The following is a 25251-nucleotide window of genomic DNA, read 5'->3' as shown; positions in this document are numbered from 1 at the left end:
GAAGACAATACTTCTTCACAATCTCATTTTATATTCATTTTTATATGGTTTATATAAACCATCTGTGCATGTTAAACCAAATCTGACAGATCAGGTTTAAATAGACATGTTGATGTCATAGTCTATGTATCTGTACTTGTTCCCACAAAAAGGCGAGATGGGAGAGTGTAGGTGAGAGCAGCTTCCTTCTGAGAAGCACTGCTCATTAAACGTGTTGACAGAAAGAGCAGCTCTGAGGTGAGCAGGTGACTCAGCGCAGACACGAGACTGGGCTCTCCATGCGCTTGGCCTGGGGCAGCAGCAGGGCACTGCCGTCTATAACCCATTAGGAAGTCCGTGTCGAATTCCGCACTTTTCATATGTGCTAAATCTGTCTTCTGGCCTGACCTAGTCTAATTTGATAACATTAGGTGTCTGAGCTCTAAACAATGTCTGGCTCAGTGCGTGTGCCAGATTGTGAGAATATAGGTTTGATATTTGTTACAGAATAGCATAACGTGAGCTTACTCACTGTCTGATGACCATCATTGATGATCTTCGCAGACCTGTTTTTAAACAGGTTTAGAAAGAGACAACAGCAGCAGGACAGGCGCAACAAGGAAACAACAGTTTCCACTTCGTTCAAGAGTTGGGATGTTCTTGGCTTGGAGCTCAAGTGCAGACCTCTAGCCTCAAATTAACTGGTTGCACCGTGTCTAGCCTCTCTGTGGTGGAAGGTGTAGTGCTCATTTCCAGATTACAGATGGAGTGTGTTTTAAAGAAAGAATCCCTGTAGATATCCACTCTGCTAGAAGAATTGTTTTTTTTAAAGGCACTGTGAAAGTCAACCCAGTGGACTTCAGGATAAACATGGAGACCTAAACAATGACAAATGCAGAAGTGCATTTAAAATGGACAAAATGAGGTACTTCTTTACATAAATGGTTGTGGAAGAGTGGAGCAAACTACCCAGAAATGTTGTCAAAGACAATTCCCAGGCTTCTGTCAAGAAAGACAGAAGAGATCCTTGGATCGGTATGTAACTACCCAACGGGATCAGATGGTCAAATGGCCAGCTCTCATCAGGAACCTTGATCCTCTCAAGAATGAGTGTGGCCCTGGCTGTGTCTGGGCATATTTGTGAATGCTGGGTGAACAATGTTCTACCCTTGTCAGTTTGCTTTGAATACACTTCTCCAGCTCAGCGTTCAGAAAAAAACCCAACACACAAATAACTGTAACTACAAAAAAGTTTTTAATCTCATTACACAAAGTTCACAGTGTTACACTAACAACCTACTTGATTTTCTACCACTTTTATTCAGTTATTCTCTAAATTTAATCTCAATTTAAAACTTAAAAAAAAACTATCAAAACCGACTAACAGATGTAGAAGCCACACGGTAAAACTGGTGATTACTCATCGCCCCCTGCTGGCGGAGCGTGGCAGTGCGGCGATGAGAAGGAGGGAATCGGAGAAAACAGAGGGGAATTATTCTTAATTAACCCCCTCCCCCTTAGAATTCAAATCAAAACAAAGGACAGAAAACAGAGAAATTGCCAAACCAGTAAACACAGCTGCTGTGTACACTGGGATTTAAATATGCCAAACATCATAAATTAACATACAGCATCTTTTTTTAAATCTCATAATATTTTATTTTCTCCATCTTAAGAAAGCACAAAGTTTTAAATATGTCATACAGTACTTAAACTTAATTTCATTCATTAGTGATGTTCACCTCTCACACAAACACCAGCTCCCTCCTGAATGGCAAATAAAGACAGCAGCTCCATTGTACTGTCAGGAACAGCGAAGTGACTGTTGTAGCACAGGCCGTGCTCAGTTCTCTGGCGTCTGCGATTCGTATGGCTTCAGTATTCACAGGGGCTTTGGAAATATTAGAGATAAAAAAACAACCCCCGGCACCTTGCATGGTTCGTGTGTGAGAGAGAAGGAGGACCCTGTAGCGTTAGAGAATTTCTGGTCCAGATCAATATTTTAAAATAACGACCACAGCGGCCTCCTTTGGGCATCAGTGCTCAGTGCGCCAGATCACCCCACCGAGGTGTGGGGCTTCGTTCTCTGGACCACTCCGAATCCGTTCCAAGAAAGGCAGAAGCTGATGTACTTCAACAGTGGTTTAAGACCCAAAATATCAGTGCGCTTGTACGTGCAGTACACAGTACTGCTTTCACTTCCAGTGTCCATGCCTCACGGCTTCTCCCACAGGGGCGACTTCATGTCCGCAGGCTGATACAGCAGAGCAGCCAGCAGCCAACCAGGAGCCGAGACTTAGTGAAGATCTTAAACAGACTTGAAAATCAAACAAGAATAAGTGCCTTATTAGAAATCATACAAACTACAGAATACCTTTCCTCTAGCCTGTCTTGTCGTAGAGGGGCATCCTAAAGCTTTCCTTGCGAATACGAGCTGATACTCTAACCTACAGCACCAGCTTGTCTCGTGACCTAACAGCGCCCCCTACACGTCAGCAGCCAGAGGGTCAGCCGCTAGGCCCTGTGCAGCTCTCTGCCTACGACTATCCAGGACTCTGAAGATCAGGTGCTCTTTGCGTCACAACTACCGACATTGAACATTGATAAGAGTTGACTAGGCCTTGGCTTTGACTAGACTAGCACAGCAGCCCTCGCTGGCTCTCCCTGCTCGCAGTGCCGAGCTCCGCGCCCCGTCGCACTGTGTATCCAGCCCGGAGCCGGGACCCGGGACCCGGCTGCGCCCTCAGTTGGGCTGGCCGCTTCCCCCGGGGCAGCTGGACTCCGGTTCCCTCTTGGGTTTGAGGGGGGCTTCGCCGGCGCCAGCGGCAGCCGCGCTGGAGGGCGGCGGCGGCTCGTAGCACTTCCCCACGGCCGCCCCCGCCTCCTCCTCCTCGCGGGGGGGCTCGTGGGTGCGCATGTGCTTGGCCAGGTGGTCGTTCCGCATGAAGACGCGGTTGCAGATGCTGCAGGTGAACTTCTTGGTGCCGGTGTGCGTCTGCAGGTGGCGCTGCAGCTCGTCGGAGCGCGTGAAGCGCTTCCCGCAGAAGAGCCAGTTGCAGACGAAGGGCCGGTCCCCGCTGTGCCAGCGCAGGTGCGCCTTCAGGTGCGAGGTCTTGGCGTAGGCCTTGCCGCAGCCCGGGATGTGGCAGTTGTGCAGGTGCTTCTTCTTGCTGCCGTCGCCGCAGGGCCCCAGCCGCTCCGCGTCCACGCAGTTGGGGCAGCGGCACACAGCCTGGCCGGAGCCGCGGGGGGCCGAGCGCCGCTGCGACTTGGGGCGGCTGCTGCTCTCCATGGGCTCGTCCAAGGGGTGCTGCTGCTGCTCCTGCCCGGCCGTCTCCATCGGCTTGAAGCCGTCCTGAGAGAAGAGGTGCGGGGACGGAGGGCCCAGGTGGGAGGGGGGAGGGCCACATAGCTGGGGGTCTGAAGTGTAGGGTCCCAGGGTCTGCAATCCCATAGCTCCCCCTTGCCCTGCGCCCTGTAGCCCCCCCGGTGCCCCCTGCAGGTCCATCCAGCTCCCCGCCCCGGCGTGGAGGTCCCACCAGGAGGGCACACTCATGTCCTCGGCACTTCCACTGGGGGGCGCTGGCCGGAACCAGGGCTCGTAGGGGTGCGCCATGGGCTTCCTCGACAGAGATCAGTACAGCTGCGACCAGGCACCCAGCGGGTAAAGGCACAGCGAGCGAAGACCAATTCCGTTTCCCCTGGACAGGAGCGTGTGGATCAGAACATCGCTCCCGCTGGCCAGAGACACAGGCAAGCACAGCAGAGCAGGTGGGAGCAGCTGCCCAGTGAGGTCACCCTGGAGGTCACAGCCAGAGACCGAGGCTGGGGGCAGCGTGGCGCAGCTCAGGGATGGCGCGATGTACAGTGCATCTCCGTGCAGCACTCCTGTCCACACAGCAGCTGGCCTGCAAACACAGGGGGTGGAAATTATATCAGTCTCAGTCAGGCTGTTCATGCTGCCCAGGCATCAGCTCTCCCTGGAACTGTTTCTGCCAACAATGGTGCCGAGTTACAGGAAAAAATGGCACCTGGCCTCTTGCGCACTGTGCAAGTGCCGTTTTAAACCAAAACTTTAATCGTTCCCAAGTAAAATTTCCATTGTATACACATACGGTCTGAACTAATGGAATCTGCCATCACTCCAGCTCCTAATTATGCTGTTATCATATCTTGGTACAGTACTAAGCCAAGGGAACTAAAATCCATAGGAGAGCCACAAGAGGGCAAAGGTAGTTGGAATTAAGTGTAAAGCAGAACCACACGAAAAGCATTAAATTTCAGTGCGCTGTAAATTCAAAATAAGGGAAGATTAAGGTACAGATACACTTGCTTCTGAAGTTTTCAAGTCAATGGAGGCATAATGCTTGTTTTGCCCAAAAAAGTAAAAAAGACAAATAAATAAAGCAGAGGCGTGTCTCTCGAGCTTGCCCCCCTCCTTCCCCCTGTCTCCAGGGAGATCGTCGGGATTCTCACGCTGCACCCTCACTCCTGACAGCGGGAGCATCGCTGCTCAGTAACGGCATGTAGGAACGGAAGCCCAGGGAGAGCCGGTGCCAGGTACTTCCCATGGAGCTTATTAAAGAGAGGCAGGACAGAAGGGAAAACAGGTTTACGAGCCGAGTGCAAAGAGCAGCTTAGATGCAGCTCTTTCCGAGAGAGCGAGCCAGCCTGCTGACAGCGCTCAGCCGCAGGCCGTGGGCTGTGCGGAGAGGGGAATGCAGGGAGGTATGGCTGCAGGCCAGAGTCTATTTGTATGTCTTTGTGGTTGGAGGTGAAGACTGGCAGACAGCAGAACCTGTTTTATGAATCACAGGTTGGCCAGCAATTTACAACACAGTTTCCCTGCAGCTCTTCTCTCTCCGTTCCTCTGTCTCTCTGCGACACACGCTGGGATTGGCAGACAGCCATGGCGCTCATCCCCGAACTCCCTGCCAGGACAGTGCTGCAGCAGGGAGAGGCAGGGCTGGAACAGCACCAGTGCCCATAGCAGGACCCCTCAAATTCGTCTGGGTGCTTTCTGCTTAGAGAAATACAAACTGGTACTTCACCTTAATGGCAAAGGCACTGTGAAAGCCTTTGGGTTTTCAGCAATCACTCAACTTGGTCTGTCCAGTGCAGCATTTTGCTGAGAGGCTGTGGACACACTCTGCACTGCTGCTCTGCCCGTCCCCGACAGGTCTGAGCCTTTTGGGGCAGAGGAGAGGTCACACGACAGCAAATCAGACCAAGGAAGAATGTGATCAGAAACACCAGCATCGAATCACAGAGGGCACTTAGGCATTAATGTAGAAATGAGTCAACATCGGAGAGCACGGTAATATCGTGGAGCCCCGCACTCGAGCTGGAGTCCAGACTGCACACTGAACCGCAGGGAGACAAAGGGATTCAGAGATGTGCGCATCGCAGCCACCTGCTGTGTGTGAACCCAAACAGCCCCTCCAAGTTAATCAGGCTCCTAAGCCCTGTAAACAGCTGAACTCCCAGGAGAGGAAGCGTGGAGTCTGGAGAGAGGGAGTGTGGGAGAGAGGGCGCTGCTTAGAGTCAGTGTGGCCCTGGGGAACAGCCAGAAGGATTTAGGAGAATTAACATTTCTCAAAAGGAAAAGTGTACAATAGACAGTTAATCTGAGCAGAGAACACCCTCAGATCATTAAGCACTGTGCGAGAGGAAACAAGCAGCACAACCAGTGAGCTGTGAGGGTTCTGCTGAACCATACCATAGGACAGACTTGCCTGGTGTATTCCTGGTAATTTTAGGTTATTGACAGTTTTCCTACTCCTTGTACATACATTTAATTTCCCTACAGTTGCCTTGTGGCCATTGGTCATCCCTGTCTTGACCTATTGCAGAAAATAGTCACATTGGTGGCAAGTACAGCCTTCACTGTAGCATTAACAGAGTCCAGTTAGCAAAGCGCAGCTAAATCTTTGATACAGTACAATACTTATTGTGCAATTGAAATAGAATAGAACTGAGATGTTTACATGCACATGTACCATACTACACCAGTGAGAAGCCAGGTCACAGATAACTCAGTTCAGGGGGAATATGTTCAAAGAGGGGGAAAAAAAAGTGCAGTTTTGGTTTCAGAAATCTTTTAGTAAAGAAGCATGCGACCGAACTGCTGGTTTCAATGCATCCCGGAGCTCCAGCCATGCCTCCTGGTCTTGTCTGGCAAGACACACAGCGCTCTCTTGCCCTCATAACTGCCAAGAGCTCTTGCCTGGACATAAAACAGCAGACACTCATAAGTTAGAAAGATATTCATTATGTTATTATGACACAGACTTAACTGCAACAGCTGGTTCCTTTGGTTAGGAGAATATTTCCAATTGCCACCTATTCTGAATTGATGGAACAAACTGAGAAACGTGCCAAAAAACAGCACAAACCCCCAGCCCTGAGGAACTGCTGCCCTGGGCAAACAGCGCGATTACAGTACAGCGCAGTCAAGCAGTGAGCAGGGGAACCTCAGCCACAGACTAGTCAGACTACACTTCTTCGACTGCTTTTTTCTCCTCCATTAAACAATGCCTTTTTCCACACAATATTTTGCATCACCTGCATGTCTTGCGGGCATTTCAGAGGATTTACTAGCATTACTATGCTTCCATAATCAATAATAATCTGGTCAGCAAGGCTGGCCTCGACTGCACTGCCATGAGCAGCTGTAAAACTGTAAAGCCCAGGGACTGCTTAAGGATTTTATGTCTGTTGGAACATTATAAGTTTACATTCTTGAGCTTTTTTAACTGTAGCCAACACCCACCGCGTCAGGGCACCAAGTAACTCAGAAACTTTGAGCTTCTGCTCCAGTGAGCTTTCAGAGAGAATTCTCGCTGGGTTTTGGATCGATGGCTGTGACAAGAGGCCAGAGCTGCAGCACAGTAAAGCCAGTGATGAGAGGGGCTCTTTTAACCACAGCGAAGCTCGGCAGCATCAGCATTAGCACTGTAGAAATGTGTGAAATGTGAAAGCCATTTACCACCTCATGCAAAAATCCACCAGTACCAAGTACTACAACCAGCCTGTCAATTTCTCTTCTCTGTGCATCTATAGAATCTCTCCACTCTGTATACAGCCTGCCTGCTGCTGCACAGGGCTGGTATATCAAGGTGTTTAAACAGACGTGCTACTGCAGATCAGAGGCAGCAGTTCAGCTTTGTCTTTCTGAACTGTAAATTCAACACCAGGGCTTAAATAAGCCTGCGTGACCCAAAACCCATTTCTTACAATGGTTTTGCAACTCTGCATTTAAATCTTTCCTGATTTCACATTTAACATTTCATTTAAATGTTTTGTTTCCTGAAAAGGAAACAAAAATCCCAGAACATTAAAACCTCATTTCTTTTTTTCAGGAAGTCAATCCTGTAAGAACTTCACATTCAGAAGGCAAACCACTGCAGAGGAGGGTCTGTTTGTTACTGTTGGGAGACAAGAAACCCTTTAATAAGGGCTGTGAAGTGAACGGTCAGGCTGATTTATTGCAGAAGCCTGGGGCAGCTCTTCTCCTCTATAATTACTGCAGAGTGCAGCTCAGACTCTCCACCAGGCAACCCAACCGGTGTCTCACAGAGCATCTGGGAAATGCAGGGGGTCATAGATACCATTCACAAAAAACTGCCATTGACAAAACAGACAGTAGAATTCCACAAAAACACCTGGAACAATAGCCTGAGGGCAGCCAGCAAGCACAGGCTATCATAGAGAGTCCAGGCGGTGGGTGCTGGACATTTGCAGATGTATCATAAACTGGTAGTGAAGTGTAATTCTGTGAGAATGGGCAAGAGATTCTTCCAGGAACAGGATGAAATTCATTGCTTTTCAATTCTGGAGCAAAACATCTCAGCACTCTTTCCTGTGACCAAAAAACTCAAATCTTCCCAGGCCAAAATATCAACTGTGCATTGATCTTGCTTTCCTTCCCGTCAGTTCTGGTCAAGAGCTCTGCGTCGCCTCAGAGCTTCAGATAACGATCCGTGAACAGAAGCCAGCTGGATTCTCCCAGCGCGAACACGTTTCACAATCTCGGCGAGAGAAAGCTCGTGTCAGCCGGGGACAAACAGCTTTGCGAATTAAGTGTGAATTCCACACAGACAGATGGGAGGCACCGTCTCTGAAAATTCAGGCCGTGGAGGAGGGGGTCCTCTTGACCTCCATTCTGGCGGCGGAAGTTCCCCGGACACACCTTGTGCGTTTCAGCTTCAACAGGCAGTGTCTGGTGGATGCTGAAGCCCGGCACTCACGGAAGAGGTCACCGTGTGGGCAGCTGGGTGGTCAGGCACTTCTCCGCGGCGATTCTAGCCTTAGAAAGAAACGTCTTCCAAAACCGGGCTACCCATACAGGCTCACACAGGGGTGCAGATACCCAGAAGACACGGCGGCATCAAGTATTGCACTGAATTTACCATGTTGACTATTTCCACTGCCGGTATATTTGCCACAGCTCTTGCAGTTACCATGATTAAGCTTGATCACACTTTACACTGTTTTTTCTGTGCTCTGCCACAGAAAACTTTAGCGTTTCTCGGGGTCTGTGCTACTGCTTGCACCACGCGAATGCAGTTATGTTGTAAATCTCAGACGCATCGTAAGTCTCTCAGTCCAGGACAGCTGAGCGTGTCGAAATTTGCCCTCAGTACACCCGCGAGCCTTCAGAGTTTGCCCAGCCTTCGCCAGTCTGCAGAACATTACATATGAGTCAACACAACACTGGCCTTACATTGCACTGGTAGGGACTCAATGAATAGGAAAATTCACATGTATACAACTGTCAACTCCTGACACTCAAAGACGGAGTGACCTCCTTTGAGCCCTGAACTCAGCAGTTAAAACTACTCAAGCGAATTTCTGCGGAAAGACCTTCACGTGGTGTAGATGGAGACCTAAACTGCAGTGACTTCATTCTGGAAAATGCAGTCTTTGCACTAGGGTGCAACAAGCTCTCTCCAAAGATTTGCCAGAAGCAAAATACACAATACATAAACTTGAGCCTTGGGCTTATTGATGTTAACCCTCTCGTGTATGTCTTAAAGAAACGCACTTCTCGTCAGACCTATGCGTTTCTATTATACGCTTTTTGGTAACAATTCATAGATCTGTTCCTAATGCTTGCTTTGTGTCCCCCAGTTTCTACTGCCAGTGCGGAGCCTGATGAAACTGATGTGTATGAAAGTCACCAATAAGGTGGAACCGCAGGGGATCTGACCCTATTCGGGCACAGTGCCAGTGCAGGGGACCCCACTCCCACTCGGGGTCCTGCGGTCTGAGCGCCGTGCGGCCGTGTGGCTGGACACGCTAAACTCCAGCTGTCGGAGCCCCTGAGTACGCCCTGGCAGAGCCGGGCCCAGGTAATCTGAGTAATCCGTACAGTGACAGAACAGGCGTGTTAAATTCAGTGGGAAGCAGGAAAGAGTTTAAAATAACAATAAAGAGTTAGTACTATTCAGTTCTCCGTTTTTTTAGCGATTGTTTGAATAAAGTTGCTTTGCTCCTAATCGCGTAATATAAATCAGATTTCTGCGCTCTCTTCGCAGTTAAACTTCATACAAAGAGGATAAAGAATTATCACGAAAATACTCATTTGTCCCGTTTAAATAACTGAGGAGTACATTTGCGTCGAATACCGTGAATAGGAAGCGAAATAAAATCTTGTCGGGTTTCCACACCGAGCCCTAATAAAGAGCTTATTGTGTTAAACCCTCGCGCATAAATCATACCTCAAGGGACAAGAGTTGTAATAATTATGGAAGAGTAAATTCTCTCCTCCCTCGGCGACGAGGAGAATTTATGTTGTAAGGAATCGCGCTGTTCAAAAAGATTAAAAATCCTTTTCCTTCAACAGCGTTCTTCTGTAATAGGCAGATCAAGGTATTCGATTAATTAGACGTTATTTATGGGGGATTTAAAACGAAACTGTTCTTTTCGATATCTTGCATCGTTTAAATGATTTCTATTTTTGAAACAAACCCGAGACCTGAGACCGCGCAGCAGCTCGGTATCTCACCCGGGACACCGGCGACCTGCGGTCCCGCCTTCGCTGTCAGCTCGAAAGGGATCGCTGGTTCTGAAACCTGCATCTTCAGGATGCGCGGGCTCTTCGCTTTTACTGGAGCAATAAACGGATACACGCGCAGGCAGGCTGCGTCACCAAGCATTAATTCGGTAATTGGTGCCGTTAAACGTTATTTTCGCTGGGAAAGCAGCGGCCAAGCAGCGCGTTCACACGCCGAGACGCGCGCCCCAGCTCTCCCTCAGCCGGTCCCGACTCGGCTCCGTCTCCTCTCATTCCCAGGTGAAACTTTTCACATATTTGCGTCTCAAACGGCCGCATCATTAGTCGATCCATCAACATAATGATTTAATACAAATGAAATCATAACAGAATAGACCTTTTCTATATCTTAATACTCAAAGCTGGTACTTCTAAAATAAAACGCGCAGTGAGGTACATCTATCTGTGCGAGATCTTGAAGTGATTTTCCATCTGTAATTGTTAAGCAGTTGTGAAGCTGGTGTTAAATTCTGTCTGGACTCCGAGACGAGTTCCACAGCAGCGCTGAACTCACTGGCGGGCGGCGGAAAGGCGCCTCTGAATTCACCTGACAAACTCATCACTTCAGAAAGAACCTTAAACTCCTCGCTTGGGTTCTACTAAGAACATTAGTTTTAACTGAAAAATATATTATCCGACACGAAATTAGTATTAAGCAACGATGAGCAGGTATGAAAAATTTTGTAACTTACATAAAAAGCTATTTAGCCATTTCATGTTTATGATGTTACCCTCTTCCTCTGTTAACGTGCTTTAAAATCTAAAAAGGCTTAACCTGATATATACCCTTATTATTTCTAAAGAACAAAAAAACAATCACTTTACCTGCTACCATCTGTCGATCGAGCCCGGCTGTCCGGAGAGAAGGAATCCGTTTCTTTTTAAAAACCGAAGCCAGTCGCGGGGAAAGGCGCCGAGGAACGAGCTGGGAGGCCGTGCCGTGTGGAGGTCAGGTCAAGGTGCTCTGAAGGGGTTGGTCCCTGTCTGCCCCAGCGGTCCCACAGTCAGGCCCGGGCAGCACCGTCCCAGGTGAGACTTCAGTTCAACAGTCACTGCGCTGCGACTGCCTACATTACCTCTCTCTCTACCTTTTTCCTCTCCTGTGGCCCCACCCTTCTGTAGACATTTAACCCTTTTTAAGGTGCGATAGCGCCCGCAAAAAAATCCGGCCCGGGGATTTCACGGAGAAAACGAGCTCTATATTTCCGTTTACCAGATTACTGCCGCCGCTCAGACGTGACGTCGGGGGCTGGTAGAAATGTGAAGTTTTAATGACTCTCTGACCACCGTTTTCTCCAATACCCTCTCTCATAACGCCTTATAAGACCTTCGGCGTGCTGTTATATACTGAAGTGTTTTCCCCCAGCAATTCATTATTTTAAAGATGATATTGAAATCGATTTATCCTTAACCAAGGCAAGAATAGAGCCGACAACCCTGCCGCCCAGCCTCGCGAATCGCACCTTTGTGAAGGGATGGATTAGGCAGAGGGAGTGCTTGAGACACATTTTCGTGTCTAACCAAAATCTTTAGGAACAGCAGATTAAAACTTTTCCCAAAACGAATATTACATAGGAACCATAAAATGCATGGGATGTCGCTACCCAGTATTTATATGGGCCTTTCTAAACCTACCCCACACTTACAGAGCTTCGGAAATCGAACCCCAGTTACTACCATCTCGGAACAAATTTGTAACAAAATGCAATTAACTACGATTGTAACTAAATTTTTCTACAGTTGCCAGAAAAGGCTGGTGTTTGTTATGGGGTGTTTATTAACGAATATACAACAATTTACAGAACACTTGCAGCCAGGTTAGATTTTAAAACCATTAACCGTGGAGAATGAAGATCGTTGCTGCTGTATATGACCGTCTTTAAGCGCTCAAGAACACTATCGCGAGTGGAGAAAAAGCCGCACAGGCCACCCGTGTCCCCGAAGCGCCCGCAGCAGAGGCCGGTCTGCCCGCGAGCTAGTCCCCACCAGCACTCGCTTCTCCGGCACGAGAGTTTAATGTGGGAGCCTGTTGTCTCGCTGTGGGTGTCCACAACCTGCACCACAATGAGAGGAATATCGCAGGATTTAAAGTATTATACAGCACACCATAATCTCACGTACAGCTGCAGGCGATAGTACTGAAACCCTCTGCTCTCTCCTACAGCACCGGAGCTACCGCTTGCTACGAGCCGTGGGAAGTCTGCAAACTCAGAGACATGTCTGGCTTTACAAACCAGATTTAATGCTTTAAAAAAATCTTAAAATCCAGAGAATACAAACTTGGCGAGGAGTATTAATTTAGCTTTATGGTGCTAAGATCGCAAATACGTTTATACCCTAAAACCAATACATCTGACCGTTTCAGGTCTTAGGAGTCCAGTAGTGACTCAGTATAGCGGACCACCAGGGATATCAGCTCTGACCTTTCTCCAGAAACCCATATCTGGGGTTTGGACTGCAGGTGACCCCCTCTCTGCTCGCCTGAAAGCAGTGAGAGCGCACTGGAATCTGATCGAACCGGGAAAGAACCGAATCAGCAGAACTAGGCTGAACATCACGCATGTTAACGCATCCGCACACAGCGGCTTACGCCACAGTCGGGCATATCGCTCGGAGGACAAGGCGGGGTCTGGGCTCTTCAGCGATGGAGAGCTTCTTCAGATCCGCCGGCGCGGTTTCGGTAGGGGCAGTGAAAGCAGGTTTGAGACTTTTTAGTGCAGTAGAATGGACAGGTGTCCCTTGTTAAGTCATGTGTTTCAACAGATCGTAATAATTAATAATTGCTTACACTTATATAGCGCTTTTCTGGACACTCCACTCAAAGCGCTTTAGAGGTAATGGGGATCCCCTCCACTACCACCAGTGTGCAGCCCCACCTGGATGATGCGACGGCAGCCATAGTGCACCAGAACGCTCCCCACACACCAGCTCTCAGTGGGGAGGAGAGCAGAGTGATGAAGCCAATTCATAGATGGGGATTATTAGAAGGCCATGATTGGTAAGGGCTAATGGGAAATTTGACGAGGAAGCCGGGGTTACACCCCTATTCTTTTCGAGAAACGCCCTGGAATTTTAATGACCACAGAGAGACAGGACCTCGGTTTTACATCTCATCCGAAGGACGGTGCCCGTTTACAGTATAGTGCCGCCGTCACTATACTGGGGCATTAGGACCCACATGGACCGCAGGGTGAGCGCCCCCTGCTGGCCCCACTAACACCTCTTCCAGCAGCAACCTCAGTTTTCCCAGGAGTCTCCCATCCAGGTACTGGCCAGGCTCACACCTGCTGAGCTCCAGTGGGCTGCCAGTTGTGAGTTGCAAGATCGTAGATAAGCGCAAGTGCTCAGTGACGAACCATCAGCCTTTCGGACGATATTTGTGCTGCAGGATAGTTCATCCCGCAGCCTTGATAACATTTTCATAGTCATCCTATCGGAAAGACAGTTATAGAGGCCAGAGCGACGAGACTCCGGAGCCGACTGAAAGCACGGACGCCACTGCTACTCTCTGCTCCCATAAACACGTCAAACGTGGCCCATAACCTCAGAAGTGAACACAACTGGGCTGTTCTAGTGTACCAGTGAACACTTATGAGAGTATTTTAAGGAAAGGTATAAGTATCGGAACCAATGCCTCTCGGTACACAGTGCATTGGGTCAGGCATCACCCAGCAGGGGAATAGAGTTTAGAAACAAGGCGGCCACCTGCCTTCAGCTCGCTTGGTTTACGCATTTTGTCCGAGAATCTCACCAGGGTCTCGGCTTTAACTTAGCTAGTAGTGAGACAAGCTGACTTTAAAACAGTTGCAGAAGAGAGATAATACGGTTTGGACGTAAGCTAAAACAGATTTACAGATCACTTCGCCGCTCCGTGGACTGATGTCCGTCTCCGTCTTCATAACCAGAAAGCACACGACCGCGGTAACCAACCCCCTCAAGTACCCGGAAGGACTGACCTGTTGCTCCCCCGCCCCTTCACTCTCCTCTTTTATCCCCGAACTCTATGAACACCACGTGGACTCTCTGCCAGCTTTTCTCACGCGCGAGAATTCGGGTCCCCGCGTGTCTCGTGGAAATGCTGCAAGGGTCTGGCAGTGAGCGAGGAGGCGGTTCCGCTCTTTCACCGCTTGATCCAAACTCCCACAGCCCTTTAAATGAAGCGCCGTTTTAGAACAACTGACCACACTGTTTGCATCAGCTACAAGTGCTCAAGGCCCAAAGGTTTGGGACTGGGGTTTGGCCAGTGTTCCTGTCTGGACACTTTGCACTCTCTGACGCTCAGAAATACAGATGCACTCTCGGGGTGAAGAGGACCACAGGGACACACAGATTCTCCTTGCTGCTTCAATAACTTGAAATGCATTCGAAACCAAAAATTAAAAATGAACAAGAAGTTGAATATTTATTTCATCAGGGATTTGTCTCTGGGCTCCTCAGACAGCCTAGCTGAAGAGTTTCATGAAGGTTTTTTCCAGCGATCAGAGTGGCAGAGTTAGATTGGGTTTCACAGCTGGCACAGTATGAGACGCTCTGAGCCCACAAATCAGCACACCAGCGATAGCTCAGTTGTGGTTATAAATACTGTAGGTTTATGTCAGTGCACTAAACACGAAATTCCTCTTTTTTTCCTCTCTCTGTAGCTCTCTGTACTCCAGCTAAGTGATATCACTTTACTCATAAATAAGCAGTTAGCAATCCAGAATCCAACACGATGCTTAAAAAAATCTCTTCTTGTTAATGAGCTTGTCAGCCCAGCCAGTCAGAAGCCCTCCGCAGAGCCCTGTCTGCTCTAACACGTGGGCTTGCTGGGCGTCTCAGGAGTGGGGGAGTGGGGCTCCCACAGAGCACAGGTCCCTGGGGCTCAGGCCTGGGGCTGGAGGGGGCAGAGATGTTGTGCCCATCATGCCACAGGACTGTGGGCTCCTTTGGGAGCTCCTCGCCTGGCTGACAGCACTCATGCAGCCTCGCAAGCTTCTTCCCTAATGAGAGAACTAAAAGATGAAGCTGACACGAGTCTCGTCTGCCTAGGATGCTAATTTAGAAGTTACTGCAAGGAGTTTAGAAGTTCCAGTTTGATTCTGTGCAATTAGCAATTTGTTCCTCCCTTCTTGAAAAAAAGGTGGGATACCCCAACTTGATGTACTGTAACCATTTTGTGACTGGTTCACTGAAAACAACACTGAAGTTTCTGGAATGAATGAGTATGGAATCCTGGTCTTGTGTTATGAGCTCCTTTGAGGTTCATATTGGTGACACAGCTCTGTGGGAAAATGTCTACTGATTGTAGAGGCGCTCTGTTCATTGGGTCAGACCTTGTGTAATAGCAAGAGTAAGCTGTTCCAACTGTACTGGTCAGAACTGGTGATGGGGAAACACATTATTTGTTAACCCAAAAGATGGGTTGTATAGTTGTATGAGATGTGTACACCCCAATCCAGAGAGGGCCAAGTCCTGCTTTAGCATTGTTTTGCCAAGGTACGGAGAGTGGTTTTAAGTCAGCCCTGTCCTGCTGACTGGGACAGAGCCTGCGAAGGTCCTGGTGGAGCGAGGCACTGTGGGAAGCCAGGTGTTGTGGGTGTGCGCTGAGAAAGGAGGGGGTGTGAGCTTTGTGTGTGGGCAGCTCAGACGTCTTCAGTTAGCTGAAACGGCTCAGGCTGGGGGCAGCAGGGCTGCCGAAGCAAACTGAGTAATGTCTTCTGCTGCACACAACCCTCCCAGGGCCTGGGAGAGCCAGGAGTAATATTTCAAGGTGGCAGGTCTTGTAGCTTACAAGATCAGATTAGGCTAGAAACACGAAAAGAGAAAGACATAAACCTGAATATATAAATCATCACAGGTGAATAACGTGGGGAAGTGTGAATTTTTCTCTGATGACATAAGTGTGCTGTAGGAGTGAACATGTGATTGTGGAGAACACAGGTATGCATATATTAGACACATCACTGCGCTTGTCAGGGCTGCTGAAGATGATTAAGGTGTCAGCGTCCAGATTAGCCTTTCCAGATCTGTTCCCTCTCTCCTTGCGGTTTCCATTATTTCTCCCCTGAATTTCTGAAAAGTCAAAACCACATTGTACTCAAAGACAAGCACATAGCTACAATGCAGCTGGTCCACAACTCTTATATTTATACCTGAAAAATATCGGTTCTCTTATTGGATACCAAAAGATACCTTTTATACACCCCCTACCAGAACAGTGCAGGAAACTCTCCAGTTCGGCCATCAGCACTGACAGCTGGACACATCCTGATGTGTTCCAGCAGATCTGCTCCAATGGCTGTGGAAATACAGAGCCCCTCAGGGCTCTTCCTAGAGCACACCAGCCCTGCTCTCTGTCTCTTCATTTCAGTAGCTCTCTCTGTTGGTGTTTCTCTTCACCCCTCGCCTACAAACACACGATGCTCTTTCTAAACAGACGTAAGCCAGATCTGCTACATCATGCCTTATGACTACTTATATACAACTACCTTAGAACAGAAAAATAAGGAAGAGGTCTGGTCTGCTACTACTTTACAGTCTTTTTACAGTCATACCATGTCCAGCCTTTCCCTCTACTTTGGACAGTATAGGTCAACTCCCAATTGAAGATATTGTCCTTTCAAGTTTTAGTATTATCTACAGTATAGTCTTAAGAGAAATGTAGGAATGAATAGCAAACAACATCAAATATTTGCTATTTTTATTAATATTATCATGTTATGTTCAACCTGACATGTAATGTGCTCTTGTCCATTATTTCTAGGATTTTATTATTCCTGCTAGCATCACTCATAATTTCATACAAATCGCATGCTGCTGAGATCTGAGCACTGACTCCCCCATGACCATGTGCTTGATAGAGAGGTTAGAAAATGGATGGATAGCTGTTATTATTGTAACGCTTACGGCCGACAAGCAGTGTGTGTAAGAGCCGGCGTACCAGAGCGGGTGACGTCACCGCCCTTCCCTGTGATAGCAGGACCACAGCTACTGGGCTGTGGAGAGATCTCTCTTTAGCTCACGGGGCTAGGCCGCTGCAGAGAGACGCGGAAGTCCCGGGTTCGAGCCACCTATACTTTGGGCCGACCAGATGCGGCAAGGGCGCCCGCCTGAGCCCCCGTTGCGTTACATTGGTGTCAGAAGCGGGGCGGGATAGCCCTTCGCCGGGGACGGCGATTTAAGCGGGGGAGAGTGTAACGCTTACGGCCGACAAGCAGTGTGTGTAAGAGCCGGCGTACCAGAGCGGGTGACGTCACCGCCCTTCCCTGTGATAGCAGGACCACAGCTACTGGGCTGTGGAGAGATCTCTCTTTAGCTCACGGGGCTAGGTCGCTGCAGAGAGACGCGGAAGTCCCGGGTTCGAGCCACCTATACTTTGGGCCGACCAGATACGGCAAGGGCGCCCGCCTGAGCCCCCGTTGCGTTACATTATTATTAGTGTTAATAAAAATAGAAAATACTTCAAAGTTTTTAACTGGGAAGACACAATGAGCTAATGTCTTGAATGTAATGACACGCCTGTCCTGGGTGGTGTGTATGGTGTGCATACGGCTGTATGTGTCTGAAGCTGTTTCACTGCGGGGTCACACAGCTGAGGGAGTGGGGCTGCACAGAGCCAGTAATAGTGCTGAAGCTCTCCAGTCGCATCTCTGTGAAAATCCCTTCACGCGAATCCCAACATCTTAGATATAAAACATATAGACAGGCAATTAAGACAGGCTGGAGCCAAAACTATAAATCTAATTGATATCTGACAGGAAAGGAGGGGTTCTGCCCTCAGGAGAGAAGGAGACTTTTATTTCTCTCTCTTGCTAATATTCTACTCTTTGTCTCCCATCTATCTCCTTTCCTGCTCTCTCTCTTCTGTCTCTCTCTCAATTGCTGGCTATAAGTAGTACTAATAAAAGGTTTCTGGGTAGTTGGGAGTGCCAAGTTTTCATTTTAATGTTATTGTTTAATTTGTTACCTGACACGAAGGTTATCATTTGTCAATCATACCTTGAAAGAAAATATTACTGCTATTTCTGTCACTGAGTCTTGCTTTTAGATTTCCCATTGATGGTTCTTGAGCTCCTGGGGTCTGTAGTCACAGAGGTGTGCAGATCCAAACCAGAGTGAGCTGCAATTTCTCCTGCTTCTCCGCAGGATTTTGTCACACCAGACAGAAAAACCCAGAGAGCACTATGAAAGTGGTGGCTCTGTGGCTCAGGATCTGCGCCTGTGGCTGGAAGGTTGCCAGTTTGTATCCTGCGGCCAGCAGAGGAATCCTACTCCGTTTGGCCCCTGAACAAGGCCCTTAACCCCAACTGCTCCAGGGGCGCTGTATAAATGGCTGACCCTGTGCTCTGACCCCAAGCTTCTCCCCCTGTCTGTGTGTCTCATGGAGAGCAAGCTGGGGTCTGTGAAAAGACAAATTCCTAATACGAGAAATTGTATAGGGCCAATAAAGTGATCTGAATATTACTGCTGTTTAATTTAAAGATGATTCTTTTTCAGTAATAATTAAGGATGATAGACAGAGCAATGATGGAGTTAAAGCTGGCAGCCTAATGAAGAAGAGAAAGAGAAGACAACAAGGTAAGGGAGGTTAAGAATGAGAGTGCTTGGTAGCTTATTAACCAGAAAATCTTATCTTTTCTGAAGAAAACAGCTGGATGGCATAGTTTGTCCCAGAGACCCACAACCCTTTGAGTACAGAAGTGCCTCCTGTTCTCAGCCATAACTGTACTTAACGTCCATGTTTGTCCTTCCGTTCTTGTTTCACAGTTGATCCTGAGGTTGGCCAGATATATCATGGTACAGCTGTGGAGAAGACACACAGACAGACACTGAGAGTGACACATTGTAACACACACATGAGCACAAACAGACACTGGGAGATACTGACAGACAGAAACACAAGCTCGTAGAAACACACACACACAGCTGCAGTGATGGAGTTGTTCGTGTGCAGGATGTTTCAGTGGTGGGGAACAGCAAGCCTGTATTTGGCCTGACTAATTTTGCTGTGCATGTGCGCTCATTGTCTCATTAGCACTGAGTTCTACCTGTTTTCTTGCCTAAATGTTAACTGTAACATAAGAGCTGTTGGCAAATCTGCCTGGGGTTTCTGTCTGATGTGAAACAATAAATCAATATTTAAATAGTAGATAAAATTGATTTATCTAATTTTGGGATGTTGTTTTAGTGAAGCTGCAGTTCCCTAAATTCAGTATAGACCTATTTAAAATGCATTAATTTAAAAAACAAAAAGCAGTATTTGAGGGTATCATGATCCTACACTTATAGAGCACTTTCCTGGACACTCCACTCAAAGTGCTGTACAGGTCATGGGGATCCCCTCCACCAGCACCTGTGTGCAGCCCCACCCGGATGATGTGCCAGAACGCTCCCCACACACCAGCTCTCAGTGGGAAGGAGAGCAGAGTGATGAAGCCAGTTCAGAGAGGGGGATTATTTGGAGGCCATGTTTGGTAAAGGCCAGAGGAATTTGTCCAGAACACCGGGTTAACACCCCTACTCTTTTTGAGAAACACCCTGGGATTTTTAATGACCACGGAGAGTCAGGACCTTGGTTTTATGTCTCATCTGAAGGACGGCGCCTTTTTACAGTACAGTGTCCCCATCACTATTCTGGGGCATTAGGACCCACACAGACCACAGGGTGAGTCTACTGTACTATAATGTTGAAAATGATTGCTTAACCACTTTAGAAAGGAACCAAATAAATATGTTTTGACGTTTTTTTATGTTTTCAAAATGAATGGTTTTTCCATTTTTCCACAATGATATTATCTTGCTCTTCCTCATTCAGTCCCATTTATTTCACTCTAGTTCTCCTTTTAATATGATTTTACTGGCCTAATTGTTGTGTTGGACTGTTCTGTAAAACACATTTCTCCAATGGGATGACAAACCTCAAATTGAATTAACTTCAACATATCGACAACAAAGACCTGCTCGTGAATCTGTCATACTTCTCTGTATGAACTATTATTGTTTGCTGTTATTTTAAAAGTATTCCAACCTTTTTATTAACAGACTTTTATTTGCTTTGAATAAGCTTTAATGCCGCCAACACATCTGCTATTGGTCGTAGTGTTGGTAATTTCTCATGTCTAATTAATATTTGATTTGTACTGTTTTCTTTACAGGTGTCTCTTGAAAGAGTAATTTTGACTCTCATGTGACAATCCAAGACAAATAAAGATTAACAGAAAAACAAAATGGGTTGTCATCATGGTTCCAGAGCTTGTCCTGAGTGATGTCAGAGGTCACTTGGGCATCAGTCGTGATGCATTCTGGGAGAGGAAGTCGGTGTGGATCCCTGAGTCTGTGACACTCTGTTTCCATGCAGATATGGCTGTGTTCCAGCCAGGACAGGACACAAGCCCTGAGCCCCAGTTTGGTGGGGGGAGGAGTGCCACAGAGGTGTGTTTTAGTAGTGTCAGCCATTGCTTTTCTGTCTTTAGCTGAATAGTGTTGCAGTATTTCGTTATAGTGTTGTACTGGTTTCCTAAACAGACTCTTGTTCTAATCCCCAATCACTGAGGTGTTTAAAGACCATTCCTGTTGCAACCTGCTGGGACTGAACCTTCACATCACCTGAGAGAGAGATAAGATAGGTGCGGCTGTTAATTAAATAATTGCCATTTTCTTTTATTTTTAGAACTAGTAGTTTAAGACCATGAGTATTCTCTAAACAGCTAACATATGCTGCATTTCCTCCTTAAATCCATGTGTTCTGACAGACAGTCAAGAACCATCAGCTCTTAATACAGAGAGACAGCTAAGTTCTATGATCCTAATCCGCACAACAGTTTCTTACTCCTTCACACTCTTTTCTCAGACTTCATATAGATCTGCACAAATTGAGAAACAGAAGGAGAGAGCTAAATGTTTGTGTATGTGTGTCTGTGCGTACATTTGAATAAATATCACTCTCCAGGATGAGAGACCACACACACAGACTAAACAATGTTTATCGTTCGCTTAATGAGTCAGTCATATTTCCTCACAGATAAATGTTTGAAATACCTAAACATACCTTGAAATTATATTTAATTACAGTACATTTACATAAATTACAAGGAGAGCTTACAAATTCTTTAAATGTATTTCATCTGCTTAGACAGCAGGTTCGACGTTCGAATATTGTCAGGCCTTTGTTTTTGGGAGTGGTGTCGAACCCGAGCGTGGAGCGTGTGTGGGACCGGGGGGCGGAAGGGGCCGGAGCTCGGTCCGATCCGGAACCAGAGCTGCTGGAAACAGCCGGACGTCTCATCGTCGCGTCAGGACTCCTGTGTCTCCTATGGCTGCTTCCTGAAATCCAGTTGTATGTCTTGAACAGCGTACTTCTTAAACGACACGCAGGGGCAATTTTAATATCACGAAGCCTGCGGCAGTCGTCCTGTAACACCCTGCAGGGCGTTTGCTAGGTCCCCTTCTTATTCCTTAAAATAGACTTCTCGAACACTCACGCAGGATTAGCGTCGAATTCTGCCTTGACTCGAGACTGGGTGCCGTGTGTTTTGTCTGCGGCTGCTCCCTCCTGCCCTGATGGACGTGGGCACGGAGGAGCCAGGCCTCTCCGGTGAAGCGGTCTGTTTCTCCGCACACGCAGCGGGAGACAGGCCGCCGGAGCTGGGAGCTGGGACCCACTGCGCTCGAGAGTGGGGCTCCCGCGTCTCAGGAGCTGGATCGGCAGGAGACAACACATCAATTAAAGCGTTTAATTTTCGGTTTTGCCTCTTGAAGGAGAGCAACACAAACAGTGCCAGGTGGCACGGGGCTGTTCTCTGTGGTTCAGACACTCAGACGAGCCGTCTCGAGGCAGCCCTTTCAACTTCTCCCTAATTTCTGTTTTAATCCCGTATCCCATGTGCTGAGGTTTGCCTGACCCCACCCCAGCCCACACCCTGCCTCTCCCCCCGCAGGGCTGCCGTGGGTCTGTACCTGTGGCCCCAGGCCCCCTGCTCCAGCCCTGTCTCCCTCACTCCCTCACTGGCCCCCCTGTAATGTGTGCGCTGTTTCTTTAACTGCTGCTGCCAGCCTCCAGGGCAAGCTGCTGTGTTGCTATTAATATTTCCTTGTTTACAAACACATGAGCCCTACCAAATAATAATCTAGGTGAATGGCATACCTAATTGTTGTAATTACAACTGATATGCTTACAATTATCACATCAAATTAACATTCAGTCGTTATAAAGAGTAAACGCTTTTTTTCTGAGCATTAGAAGCCGGTTCAACATGGTGATGATGCAGGAGGCTTTTTTTGCTCAGAAAAACGTTTTCTTGCATTCACAGTGGTACTGAAAGCCTCTTAAGCACGCCCTGTTGATATCAGACTCATAGAACAGTGGATGGTTTAACCCAAGTGGAACTGTTCTCCAGTTATTTAGTGTTACAGACAAACCTTAAAATTTGACCTTTCTATTGAGGTGTAATGGTTTAAGATAAGATCACTTTATTGTCCATATACAATTTCTTGCATTAGGAATTTGTCTTTTCACAGACCCCAGCTTGCTCTCCATGAGACACACAGGCAGGAAGGGAGAAGCTTGGGGTCAGAGCACAGGGTCAGCCATTTATATGGCACCCCTAGAGCAGTTGGGGTTAAGGGGCCCAAAAAAGTACGATTCCTCTGCCAGCCATGGAATTTGAACCTGCAATCTTCCAACCACAAGTGCAGATCTTTAGCCACAGTGCCACCACTCCTGTGGTTTATTAGAAATTCCATCATACCTGCAATGATCACAAAGTGTTGTGTTAAACAGCAGCCCAGCAGATACAAGGGCTAAGGAACCAGAAGACAGCTGCAGTGCAGAATGCAATCAATTCTGTATTTCTTGCACCTTCTTGAGCTGAGGGCCTTCGTGAACCTTTTTGAGAGCAGATTTGGTGAGCTGGCTCTGCAGCAGGACTGACTGCCTGTGGACGATGAGAGGTGCCTCAGTCTCAGGCCTGAAACCACCTGCACGGAAACACATGGAACAGCCTCTGACAAAAAGGACGTCCTGCCCAGAGTGCGCAATGTGTGGAATTCATGTTCAGTTGTCAAGGCAGTATGTGGGCTGGAGGATTTATGGCTGTCTTGTGTATGTCGACACCTGCGACACTACAGACAGTAAATCAGTGCAGGAATGCAGCCAGCAGCCTGCAGCCCTGCCTGCAGCCTGTTTGTGTAGCGAGACATTGCAACACTCGGACACAGAAATGGCTCCTATTGAGAAAGACACGTGCCTCTCTAGCGCAGTCCACCACGACAGCTCTTGTCCGACAGCCCTTACACAACACCACCAGCTTCTTGGGATAACACAACCGGATCCTTCTTGTCTGAGAGGCGTGTGCAAAGGTAAAGTAGTGGAGTAAGAGGTGGGCCCCTCTGTGTCGTGCATCCTGGGCTCGCCTGCAGGACTCAGTGGTCAGAGCTCCTCCAGTCTGTGCTCGGCTGGGCTGGAGCTATACTGGCAAAGGACAGTGGGCAGGCTCCTGCAAGCTGGGTGTATTATTCTACATGTCAGACCACATCCGCAGAGCAGTAGGTCACAGAACCAGAACCTGGTGGGAGGGTGCAGTACGGGGGTGGGATTTAGTCCAGACATCACCAGTCTGACTTTATGCAGAGCGTGACTCCACCAGGGAGCTAGAGTTGTGTCAGCGCTCAGGGCTCACGGTGTGAAACGTGGAGAACAGGCCATCTGGAGGAGAACAGGCCATCTGGAGGAGAACAAGTGCGGGTCCCACTGCCTTGTGCCCTGGTGTGCAGTGCAATAGCAGGTACATAGACAAGAAACATTCAATTTAAAAGGTCAAATAAAATTCCTTCTGAGTCTCCAGAAACCCCAGTTGTTTGCAGAGGTAAGAGTCTGTCAGGAGGGGGGGCAGCCCCTCACAGACAGGTGAGAAAGAGCTGCCCCCCCTCGCTGCACCAGGCCAAGAACCTCTCTGCTTTTCTTTTTAACTTCAAACCTGTTGGTTCCTGTGAGCAGAGCTTTGATTGTGCAGCAACACCTGTATTTTAGGAAGGTACTTCCTCTGCAGCCTCCGCCCCCCTGCTTTGATAGTTAAACTGCTGCGGCTCCTCGGCCGGCACCGTTATTACCGTCTCCTCCGCTGACGCCAGCGCCCCCCCTCCAGCAGCGCCGCTAACTGCCTGTTTGGAGCTGCATTCCTGGCCTCTGTCCCCCCTCCGTCGTGCTTTCGGTTTGCTCCTGTTTTCTACTGTTCCTGTTGCTTCCCTCTCTTGTTTGCAGCTGGGGCCGGTCAGACCTCTCCTGACCCAGAGGGCCGTGTGGCTGGTGTAGAGAGCGCCCCCTCATGGCGGAGCGTCGGCCTGACTGTCTTCTTCGGCCAGCGAGAAACCCGCAACATTCTCAGCCCTTTTCCCTTCAGCAATCTGCCACTTTGACCTCTGACCCAGGGTGTGAGCTGTATGAACTCGGCACTTGTTGTCAGCTTCAGCTCAGTTTGTCTACATTCCTGTAATTTCTGGGTCAGGATTGGGGTCCCTGTTAGTACCACCCTGCAGTGGCTCACAGGACCCACTTCTATCACACTTGGAAGAGTGCACTCCAAGCAGCTGCAGATTGTCCAGGTTGAGAAGTACAATTCTGCTTCAGTCTTCAGTCTAACAAATCAGCAATGTAACTAATAAGTCTGCTATTCTCACACCTGTGGGCTTGTGAATCTTTGAAAGCATTCCCAGTGTCAACCAGCAGAGCAGGAGTGTGCCCCTGTCTGACTGAAGCTCCTGGTGAAGAACAAAACAGAACGTTCAGCTCAAAACACATTTAAAAAAACAGCTTACAGTATTCTTTTTCAATATCTTGCATTTTCTTTTCTTTTTAATTCACATGTATTAGGCTTTAAAGATTATTCCCTTAAAAATGTTTAGCACCTCTGTCCCAAGTTATATTGCAATAAACGTCCAAGCCTTTAGTTATTGCATTAATCCACTCCTCACCAAATATATAGCTGACAGATAAACACAGCTTCAGGTTTATTTATGTAAATGCTATCACAGAATTGCTTGTTAAAGCAAACGCCAAACTGCTCTCATTGCAGATCAGACGCACACACAGCATGTAATTTCACAGAGATGAAAAAGATCTCTGCAGTATGAGGAAATAAAAAACAGAAAGGTAAACACTTCATACGAAGAGCTTGTACTTTCACAAATAGCTTGAAGTGTCAGAGAATTGGACAGGGAAAGGGGGGTTTTGATTGAGTTGC

At 48.0% G+C, this 25251-nt stretch overlaps 1 protein-coding gene across 3 annotated transcripts; it reads right to left on the bottom strand.

Moving 5' to 3' along the window:
• Window positions 1-1211: 1211 nt before the first annotated feature.
• On the bottom strand, window positions 1212-13966 carry sp6 (Sp6 transcription factor). Of its 3 annotated transcripts, none has more exons than XM_015362384.2 (2): window positions 13890-13966; window positions 1212-3887 (listed from the first exon to the last, which is right to left on the bottom strand). In XM_015362384.2, exon 2 carries the CDS (start codon window positions 3593-3595, stop codon window positions 2723-2725), a length of 873 nt encoding a protein of 290 aa, XP_015217870.1. In that variant the 5' UTR covers window positions 3596-3887; window positions 13890-13966; the 3' UTR covers window positions 1212-2722. The 3 variants fall into 3 exon arrangements, with proteins under 3 accessions (XP_015217870.1, XP_015217869.1, XP_015217871.1); XM_015362383.2 differs by lacking the exon at window positions 13890-13966 and adding an exon at window positions 10862-11125; XM_015362385.2 differs by lacking the exon at window positions 13890-13966 and adding an exon at window positions 9989-10171.
• Between the last annotated feature and the right edge of the window lie 11285 nt (window positions 13967-25251).

Source organism: Lepisosteus oculatus, chromosome 28 (assembly GCF_040954835.1).
Source record: "Lepisosteus oculatus isolate fLepOcu1 chromosome 28, fLepOcu1.hap2, whole genome shotgun sequence".
Classification (NCBI taxonomy): Eukaryota; Metazoa; Chordata; class Actinopteri; order Semionotiformes; family Lepisosteidae; genus Lepisosteus; species Lepisosteus oculatus.
The sequence above is the reverse complement of the archived record's forward strand: the minus strand, read 5'-3'. Positions and strand labels throughout refer to the sequence as shown.

Excerpts from the sequence above, each read along its gene's own strand:
- sp6 (XM_015362384.2), bottom strand. The coding sequence starts at position 3,595 with ATGGCGCACCCCTACGAGCCCTGGTTCCGGCCAGCGCCCCCCAGTGGA.